The sequence below is a fragment of the Impatiens glandulifera genome, chromosome 4 (assembly GCF_907164915.1).
Source record: "Impatiens glandulifera chromosome 4, dImpGla2.1, whole genome shotgun sequence".
Taxonomy (NCBI): Eukaryota; Viridiplantae; Streptophyta; class Magnoliopsida; order Ericales; family Balsaminaceae; genus Impatiens; species Impatiens glandulifera.
The window spans coordinates 54,398,930-54,409,180 of NC_061865.1; the positions used below are offsets into that span (position 1 = coordinate 54,398,930).

The following is a 10,251-nucleotide window of genomic DNA, read 5'->3' on the forward strand; positions in this document are numbered from 1 at the left end:
CCGGAATTTATTCTCTGGAGAGTCTAGCACGATCTCTCCCACCGCCAATGACCTATGTAAAGCAGCGTTCTGAAATCGAACCTGAGATTTATTTTTCAAATTTAAATTTTCCCAAACATGTTTTCTGTTTGTCCAAATTGAAACAGATTTCATTAATAACAGAATTCTCAATGTTTTTGCCTACTAATACAACTTATTCTATAACTACTACTTAGTACCTTCGTTCGGGTTGCATGTCGATTCCACATGTATGTAATGTAGTATCATATTTTTCCGAAAAATCAACTAAATAACTATTCAAACAAAAAAAAGTGTGGTACACGACCTGTTTAGACTTCAACTACCCAAAATCGACAAATTGAAATCCTATAAACATTCAATTTTAAGTTAAAAATAACAAAATAATAATAAACTCGGGTTTTCAGGATTCGGGCATGAGTTATGACCTAATCGAGTTTATTCCATTCTCGACTCGAGCCTAGTTTTATATACATAAACTTAGTTATCTCCTCTTTTAGCCTAGCGGCAACAAAAGGTGAATATTAACCCTAAGGTCCTGGGTTCGAGCCCGTCAGGCGGCAAATTCTGCGCCTAGTTAAATGGTTAAGTATGTTTTCGAGCTACATACTTAATCCGTTGCCACATTTTTTATTTTCAAAAAAAAATGTAAGGACATAAAAATATCCCGATTATACAAGTTTAAGGTGCAATGTTAGACATTTACAATATAGTATCTTTATTTATTCTTAACTTATAAGTTCAGGTGTGAATTTCATATTTTAAACCAAATAAACGTTCGTTAACTGAGTTGCTATTGCCGTTACTTGAACACGACGTCGTATGGCTTAACTAAGCAGGCTTACATGTCTACATCCTGAGAGAGAGAGAGAGAGAGAGAGAGAGAGAGAGAGAGAGAGAGCAGCGATGGCGTCGTCGTATTTGGCGAGAAGGGCAGCGCAGAAGGAGAGAGTGAGAATTCTCTACAGGAAAGCCCTTAAAGATACTCTCAACTGGGCTGTGCATCGTCATTTGTTTTATCAAGATGTATGATGAATTCCTTCTTCTTTTCTAATTTAGGGTTTATTGATTTGAACTTTAGATGATAACTAATGGGTTTCTTCTTAATCGCCCATTTCAGGCATCGGAGCTTCGAGAAAGGTTTGAGGTTAACAAAAACGTGGTAAGTTATATTTGAATCTAGTTTCATTTTTTGATTCAAATGAAGAAAAAATGATTCTTTGCGCTTGATTGGTATAAATATTTTTGATTCATTGTTGATGTATTTTTGTATTTTACCTGACCCACTTCACGATTGAAAAGTCAAAACAAGACTCAGATGCAATTGCAGCTCAAAATCTGCTTAAGAGTAGGCTGGATGAATATATCTAGGTTTAAAATGCAATTAGAATCCTTTTTTTTTTAAATTCATCACCAGATCTCAGTTCTAGCATTAGTCACCTGTGTAACCCTAGTTCAATTTCTTCTTGTAGGTTTTTATCGATTTGGTTCAATTCATTATATCTGTTTCTGTCATTTCTTGATACTTTGTTTATTAAGTTCTCTAATGGATTCATTATTTTTTGTCTGTCATCCTACATTCTTGATGTTAACCCTTTTCGATGGAAATTTAGGAAGGTATTGAAACTATTGAGAAATTGATTACTGACGGAGAAGCTAGTCATAATAAATGGCGGCACCCTGACCCTTATATTGGTAAGTCTCTGAAGGAATCCATTCCATTCTATATTGAACCCATTTCTTATTCTTTAAAATGGGGAGTCATCCACTTCAAGTGTTCTAGCAGATGCCAATTATCGGATATAGGTAAAAGTATAGAAGAAACCTTGGCAAAAGAAATTTTTGGACGAGTTATTTGTTACAGTATAGCTGAACTTTCAATTAAACAACTAGTTATTGAAGAATTGATGTTAAGAAGATGTAGTTGCTTTGCTTGTTTAACAGATCCTAACAAGAAACAACCAATAAATTTTTGAATTTGTCTCGAACTAAGTTTAGTTACCAAATATATTATCCCATTCATATATGATTCTGAAATTTGTTTGTGTTTTTTTCCTGCTAATAGTTCCATGGGCTCCTGGTGGATCCAAATTTACTCGGAATCCAACACCGCCTGCTGGGGTAATTTCTTGAATTTAAATCTGATTTCTTATTGCATTGCGCATTGAGTGATACAGATGGTAATAATATTTTGTTTCCGTGGGCACCTACATATATATTGGTCCAACGTTCACTCTTTTTTTTTTTTGCTACAAATAAACATATATTAAGAAAGTCGAAATAAAGAGCTACAAGCATAAAATTGTGGAAGAGGATGTTACAAAGTTCATTGTCATGTGTTTTAAACAAAAGAGAGAAAATTGTGTCTGGATTGTTTGCAAGTTTTTGATTCCCATGAGTATTTTCTTGACCATCATGATACCCACAGCAGTGAGTCACTGATACTGATAGATCTAGGTTTTGATTGTGGGAAATGTCAGTTAAGTGCATGTAGAATATCCACCACTAAACTCATCTAACTTTATACATTATTATTTTTTTCCTGAAGATGACTACCCTTCATTCCTGTCTTATAGCTGAATATAATTTTTTTTTGTGACCCGGGTTTATTCCCGGGGTGGCTAGTATTAACCCCCTTTAAATCAGAACGTTTTTAGTGGGATCATTGTCACTTAGAGCTACCCTGATTGGGTTGCTGAATATCAATTTTGTTGCGACATTTATTGGATATCAGGAAAGGATATGTGATTTATTACAAGCCCCTTAATTCATTCTGGAATTCTGGTTTTGTTTTGCAGATTGAGATAATATATAACTATGGTCGGGAAGATAATGACTGAAAACTGTCTCCTTTTTCTTGTCATAACGAATAAAGGTAATGTCTCATTGGACCTTATAAAATCATTTATCCATGTAAGGTCTTGCTATAGGCTAGAAATACAAGTTTTTCCTATTATTTATGTCCATAGTTATTTAGGGTTCTTTTAATAATGTCTATTTAAGTATTGATTATCTGTGTTTCTACATACAGGTGTTGATGTGATTGTCACCATTGAGGGCTCTTTATATTTCTAAAATATGCTTATTTTTGTCTTTCAGTCACTTATTAGAGAAGAAATGTGGGTGACAACATTTGATGGATTTTCATATTTATGTATTGTGTACTTTGGAAATTTGAAATTCTCTTAAGCATGTTATGTTGTCTCTGTTATAGAGGTGACCCTGAAATAACAATGAAATTCTTTTTCTTTTCATTTCTTTAAATGTTGATCTTTGTTTTTCTGAAGATATGAATTCATTTAGAAACAGTTTGAAACCAGAGTATTCACTTGTAAGCTTATTTCTCAAATTTGACCAAATTTTAGAACATTCAAATTTTAGGTCAAAATTAACCAAATATTTTAGAGAAATGGTATCAAGAAAACAATTTACATTTTCTTTTCTCAGCTCAAAAATGTTTTTAAATACCTTGTTATTTATTTATTGAACGGAGGAGTTAAGAAATTCAAAAAATGAAAATAAAGTCACGAATCAATAATGGTCTTGTTCGAAAAAATTGCCTTGTAATGTTGAAAAAATTCCTGAACATAGTTATCTTTGAAAAAATGGTTACTAAGAGGCATTTCTCTTGATTTAAATAAGTTCATTTATCAATTTTTTTGGGACTTTTTATTTTTATTTTATCAAACTTTTATGATCCAAAACTATCTATATAATTGTTATGTTTGTTCAACATCAATGTTATAAGAAAAAAGTTGAGCCATCCTCCATAAAATAATGTGAATCCTAACTTTATACAAAATAAAACAACAAAACAAAATTCTGAATTATGATAAAAATCACATTTCATTTAAGGAGTTTTTAATAAATTGTCATCCTATTATAGATTATAATAAAATATTAAGTTCTTAAATCATCCCATCAGAGTATATAATAACTTTTTTTCCTTATTTTTTGGCTAAGTTTTATTTTAACAAAGGGGGTTGCAAGAAACCTGTAAATAGCAACATGTGAAACTAATGACGGTCACATTAGACAAAATCTTACAATATTAACATCTAACAAACAAACTTTTAAGGTTAATTACAACTCAACTTCAACTACCAAACATAGGGGATAATGGCGAACCGTTTACGAGGATAGTTATTAAACTTGCGGATGTACCATCTATGCGTTTCTGCCGCTGCAAATGCAAGATTCACTACCTGCAAAATGCCATAGAAATAAGACTCACACACAAAAAAAGAAAACTAAGAGAAGTCAGAAGAAAATACCACAAATGCGAGAAGGAGCCAAATAGTGAGATCCGATGAACCGCTAGCAACCACAATCCCAGCATATATGACCTTCATTAGAAATAACCGCAGCATAAAATTACATGACTAACAAAACAAAAGTAAAAACTTCAGAATTTAAAAAATATGCAGAAAGTGAAATGTGATTTACAATTTCAGACAGATAATGGGGAGATGAAACGTATTTGAACCAGTCTCCATGAGGAATTACATACTCGTCTTCTTGACCCGGTCTCTTCCTCAACGAACCCTGATTAAAAGATCAAACTTCTTTTGAGCACATTCTCTTCCAAATACGCTAATAATTATAAATTCCAAATGACACTTACAAGAATTTCGTGACAAGTGCGCTGATGAAGCCAACCCCAGAAGAAAATCACCATTCCAATCCAAGAATACCATTTTACACTCAGAACTAGAATCAGGAGTTCCCATAAGTTAAATTCAGTTGTTGATGTGACATGGCTTTCTCTAACCATAATAAACTGAAACACTTGATTCTTCATAAACTTAAATACTTCTGGTGCAATTGAACAGCAAAGTGACAAAGGTGCAGCAATATAGAAACTAAACCAAGAAACAACCCCAAAAAAGAGAAGATTAGTGAAGGTTTTTGACAGAAACAATGCATATACGTTAGTGAAGACAACATTAGCTAAAAATACTTGTATAAGCCATTTAACTATAGGGCCCATTTGAAAACACTTTCTGGAGCTGGGTTTGAACCAGAAAACATCTAACAAATTTATCAATATATGTTATAAAGTGATGTTCCATAACATTATGTCATCTAAATAAAACATTTTCTAGTCCAAACCCAGCTCCAGATGGGCATGTTCAACCTAAGGAGACTATAATGAAATATGAACGACACGCCACATATAGGCAAGAGAATCATTTCTCTATAGGATAACTCTGCATTACAACTGGAGGTTGATCTTATTGACTATATGGGAGATTAGAGAGGATTGAGGTTTTTATGTCTCCGGGGTCATCCTCATGAGTTGGGTCTTGATTCCGTTTTTTTTCCATTCTATTTTTGTTATATGGATTCTACTTTGGAAGGGTAAAGATTTGTTCAATTATATAGATTTACCCTTTTTCATATCTCACTTTTGGAGGTCATGTGTTGTAATTGATCATACTAATTTCTTCCATAGATTCTTCTCAAAAAGCTATAGTCAACCTAAACCCTACAAAATGACTTAATTTGTAATGATCTCTTATCAAGATACTTCTACTTCTGATTTCACTATCAGATTCTACAGTAACCCTGATTTTCAATAATAACAGATATCCTAAAAGAACTCTCACATGTGATAATATCGACACTCAATGATGAAAACAGAACTTTCTCCAAAATCAAACCACTAATCAAACAATTCTAATAAACTTCAAACCACTAATCAAACAATGTTTAACAAGAAAAAGACTCACAATATGCCGGCGAGGAATGCAAAGATGTGCATCCGAGCTTTAGGACTATAGTTGAACACATATATTGTTTCAATAAGACGTCTCACTACTTGAGTTTCCATCAATACAAGCAGGAATATAGACCGCACAACAATATCCCTATGATCAACTGAGGTTGCAGCATATACGTGGTGTTTAGAGCTGCTCGATCCAGTCAGATGGCTCGCAACAGAAGATAATTCCAATGGCTCATACAGAAACAGAATAGTCTGATATGCATAAAAGGAAGTGGTTGCAAGCAAGAAGGTAGTCCAAGTCACCCCCAAGATATAGAAAAGACAGAAATGTTTTTGTGGCAAAGTGAAGCTCTGAAAAAACCCAACAAATGTAGTATGGCAATGAATTAGCAAAATCATGAAATCAAGTCATAAATGAAAAAGAAAAACTTACATATGAAGATGATTGCATGATCTTCCCCCTCTTAGCAAATCCGAGCAAGAGTTGGTGAAATGATTGAAGCTTAGATGATGGTAAGGATGCAACAAGGATAGGAAGTATGGCTGCAACCCATAATGCTCTCAATAAAAAGGTTAATCCAATCTCCATCACCAAATTAGAGAATTGTGTTTCCTGCAAATTGGGTTATTGGGTTAGGTCAAGTAGTGTAAGCCCTAGAATAGAAATATAGAGAATGGCCTGACATCATCTTCTTTATATGTAAATCCTAACATCATTGACAATCCCAACACAAGAAGACCTAGACAAAAAAAGACAACTAATTGAAAGAACCCATAAAATGAAGCAATTCAAACAGAGAGAGTGATATACCATACAGAAGGAAAAGGGAAATTTGTACAGATCTGTCTGGAGTACCTTAGTGATTGTTATTGAGATTCAAATCATGGGGTTTCAGTATCATCGTCTTCAACAAGGTAGGGAAAAGAAATGAATAGTGATAGTGTTGTTAATTTCCGCAGCTGGGTAATAAAAAGGAGAAGGGGAGGTTGATTTTACTCTTCGCCATTGTTGTTTGAGGAAGAAATCAATACAGAGAGGGATGGAAGACGATTGCCGTTAATATTTTTTATTTATTTATTTTTTCTGTAAACTTAATAAATATAATGTTTATACTAAGCAGAAAACAAAATAAAAACACGTGGCAGTGAATTACAAATGACGTGTTACTTTTCAGTGTAGTTCAAAACACGTGTATAAAAGTCTAGTTAGATTGATTAGTTACTTTTATTTGTATTTAAATGGGCAGTGAGATGGAGTATTTGAATTGATTCTCGATCAAGTGGAAATCTTTTTTTTTTTTTGGATAATACAAATTTTCATTTGACGATAACTCTTCAATTAGTTTTTGGAATGACGTATGATGTAGTGTCATAAGTCTTTCGCCCTTGACTTGATTGCTATAGTAAAAAACATATTTGACGCGAATTCTAATGGTTTAACAATAAGAATCAGGTACAGGAGGAGACTAAATACTAAAGAGTTAACTTCACATGATAGAATGTTGAACTTGGTGGGACATAAAAAAATGAATCATTCTTTGTGTAATATACTACGATGAAAAGATATTGATAATTTTATGGTTAGTCAATGTTACTCTTTAATTGAGGAGAATGTTCTTTATGATCTTATATGAAAGAAGTTGTGGGACTCTAAGTTTCCATTGAAAATATCGTTCTTTGGATGGAGTGTCATGCATGGAGGGATTTTGACGGATAATAAATGCATGAAAAAATGATTCCGCTCAATCAACATCCCCAAAATTTTCTTTGCCGGTCCCATATCATTCATCTCGAACTCACTTCCTAAGGATCCTAACAAACTTTGACCTTGCGAACCTCTTCTTTGTTTCCCGATGAGATCAACATATCATCCACGTATAACAATAGAAAGACCTCACAACCATCAACTCACTTGACATAGACACAACTATCAAAATTGCTTCTCACGAAATCGTTACGAACCATTAACTCATTAAAGTGCAAATACCATTGTCTTAGGATTGTTTCAAACCATAAAGCGAACGTTTAAGGAGACATACATTGCCTTCATCATCGGGTTTGACGAAACCCTCGAGTTGTGTCATGAAGATCTTCTCCTCCAAGTTCCCATGAAGAAATGTCATCTTCACATCCATTTTCTCGAGCTCAAAGTCAAACTTATTCACTAGAGCGAGCAACACACGAATGGACACGTGCTTCACTACCAGAGAGTAAATCTCGTTAAAGTCGACCCTTTCGCATGTGTGAAGCCCTTAGCTATCAATTTCGCCTTAAACCTTGGCTTGTTACTACCCCTACACCTTCTTTGCACTTGAACACCCACTTTGAACCAACCACCCGCTGATTCTTGAGTTTGTCCACCAATTCTACGTCTCATTTTTGTCAAACAATGCCATCTCCTCCGCCATAGCACGATTCCATTTGGTTCTCTCCTTTCTCTCCACTACTTCTCTAAATGATCTCGACTCTGAATCTTGTACCTCATCTGCCACAAGGAATGCAAAAGCCGCCAAATTGGAGTAACCAAATCTCTTAAAAACTTGGGTTGTCCTATAGTCTCTATCTCACGCTAATTAGTAGGAGCTAAGGTTCTCTTTCAGATCCGTACCTTCCTCCTTTACCTGACTGTCTATTTCATCCTCTTCACTAGCCTCCTCCATGTCTACCGATTTTTAATAATCCCTCATAGAAACTCCACCTCAAATTTGGTCATCTCTCTACTGACTTCGCCAACTTCGATTGACTGTGTTGCTCTATAATAGGACTCGATTTTCCTAAAGACCTCGTCATAGCTAATGATGCACTTGGTTGTCTTCCGTCATTACAAAACAGTTTCTAACCCTTTACTCCCTTAGGGTATCCAATGAACATACACTTCTTCGCTCTCGGATCAAGCTTTTCATCTCGTTGGTGCATGTAAGTCACACACCCATATACTTTCAGGTTGTCGAGTTTTGGAGGAGCACCATTTGAAACTTATTCTGATGCCTTGCATTCTAATGCCATCGATGGTCAACGATTGATAAGATAAGCTGTAGTGTTAACCGCTTCGTTAGACCGACCTTAAACAACATACACCGGACACGCTCAAGTAGCGTTCTGTTCATTCGCTCCGCCAAGTCATTCTGTTGCGGTGTCTGTCGGACAATTTTGTGATGAACATCCATTCTTCCATGACAAACTAATTGAACTCCTCGCCTAGGTATTCCAAACCGTTATCTGTTTAGAGCTTTTTAACCTTCTTCCCGGTCTTAGTCTCTTCCATCTTCTTCCACTCCTTTAACTTAACAAATGCATCATCCTTGTGTTTCAAGATGTATACTCAAACTTTGCACAAACAATCATTAATGAAGGTGATAAAGTACCGACCTCCACCTGGAGTTGCAGTCCTCGCCCCCCTACAAGTTAGAGTGAACATAACTAAGCGTTTCCCAAGTCACCTCAATCGACCGCCTAAACTTCACCTTCGTAGCTTTACCGTATATGTAGTTCTAGCAAAACTCAAAATCATCAAATTTCTCCATGCCAAAATAGTCTCTCTTACTCAACTCCTTCAAACCCTTCTCACTCACGTGTCCCAATATCTTATGCCATAGACTCGTGAGTGATACATCTCGAGGCTCCGCCATTGCCTCCATATCACCATCCAAGGTGCTGCATTGAAATATTTAAAGACTCTTATCTTGTACACCTCTCATTACCATTAATGACCCCTTTGTGATCCTCAATACGTTCTTTTCACCCTTCCATGCAAAACCAAGTTGGTCTAGTGAACTGAGAGAGATTAAATTCCTCCGAAGGTCCGAGATGTGTCGTACGTCCGTTGATACCCTTTCGATTCCATCATGTGTATTCAAACACACTATTCTGATCCCCATCACCCTACAAAACTTGTTGTTACCTAGTAAAAAACATCGCCCACCGAAGTCTTCTCATAGGTCTTGAACCAACTTTTGTTAGGTGTCATATGTAAGAGTCCATCTCCACTTACATTGCTCTTTTCATTCTTCTTCTTTTGGTCCTTCGATCTCAACACACTCATCACATCATCGATGGTAAGCTCCTCCCTCCCATGCTCGAGTATGTATACAAACGTCTTATACGACTTCGGTAAAGAATTCAAAAGCATCAGCGCCTTATCCTCATCCTTGTATTTCTCCATAATGTTTTTCAAATCAAGGAGAATCTTGACATAATCGTCGAGATGCGTCTGCAAGTCCTTCCCCTCAACCAATCTAAACTTGAAGAATCTATACTTGATATAGATATGAGATGACAATGTCTACGTCATATACAAAGACTCCAACTGAAGCCACGCCTTTGTTGCTGTCGTGACACTAACATCCTCTCGTAATACCTTATCACTGAGATTAAGAATTAAGGTGTTATAGGCCCTTTCCAATATCTCCATCTTTTTCTGCGCGTTCATCGAGGCCGACAATTGCGATTCCCCCTCGAGTTCTTTAGCAACTCCCATATTGCATAAGTGTGTCCTCATCTTCCAT

The 10,251-nt window shown here is 35.5% G+C and overlaps 2 protein-coding genes across 2 annotated transcripts; one reads left to right on the forward strand and one right to left on the reverse strand.

Annotated features, from left to right (window-relative positions):
- Positions 1–882: 882 nt before the first annotated feature.
- On the forward strand, positions 883–3,272 carry LOC124936498 (NADH dehydrogenase [ubiquinone] 1 beta subcomplex subunit 9-like). Its single transcript, XM_047477001.1, has 6 exons — positions 883–1,044; positions 1,139–1,180; positions 1,632–1,713; positions 2,084–2,139; positions 2,817–2,893; positions 3,050–3,272. The coding sequence occupies exons 1-5, from the start codon at positions 925–927 to the stop codon at positions 2,856–2,858; spliced, it is 342 nt and encodes a 113-aa protein (XP_047332957.1). The 5' UTR covers positions 883–924; the 3' UTR covers positions 2,859–2,893; positions 3,050–3,272.
- A 743-nt stretch (positions 3,273–4,015) lies between these two features.
- LOC124935951 (polyprenol reductase 2-like) lies at positions 4,016–6,795 on the reverse strand. The gene is made up of 7 exons (XM_047476395.1): positions 6,603–6,795; positions 6,180–6,359; positions 5,751–6,097; positions 4,643–4,880; positions 4,465–4,563; positions 4,293–4,364; positions 4,016–4,223 (listed from the first exon to the last, which is right to left on the reverse strand). Exons 2-7 carry the CDS (start codon positions 6,333–6,335, stop codon positions 4,119–4,121), a joined length of 1,017 nt encoding a protein of 338 aa, XP_047332351.1. The 5' UTR covers positions 6,336–6,359; positions 6,603–6,795; the 3' UTR covers positions 4,016–4,118.
- Between the last annotated feature and the right edge of the window lie 3,456 nt (positions 6,796–10,251).

Excerpts from the sequence above, each read along its gene's own strand:
- LOC124936498 (XM_047477001.1), top strand. The coding sequence starts at position 925 with ATGGCGTCGTCGTATTTGGCGAGAAGGGCAGCGCAGAAGGAGAGAGTG. Across the intron at positions 1,045-1,138 it reads GTCATTTGTTTTATCAAGAT|GCATCGGAGCTTCGAGAAAG; the intron begins GTATGATGAATT and ends CGCCCATTTCAG. Across the intron at positions 2,140-2,816 it reads ATCCAACACCGCCTGCTGGG|ATTGAGATAATATATAACTA; the intron begins GTAATTTCTTGA and ends TTTGTTTTGCAG.
- LOC124935951 (XM_047476395.1), bottom strand. The coding sequence starts at position 6,335 with ATGGAGATTGGATTAACCTTTTTATTGAGAGCATTATGGGTTGCAGCC. Across the intron at positions 4,881-5,750 it reads GCATTCCTCGCCGGCATATT|TTTCTATATTGCTGCACCTT; the intron begins GTGAGTCTTTTT and ends TTCTTGGTTTAG. Across the intron at positions 4,224-4,292 it reads GGCTCCTTCTCGCATTTGTG|GTAGTGAATCTTGCATTTGC; the intron begins GTATTTTCTTCT and ends GGCATTTTGCAG.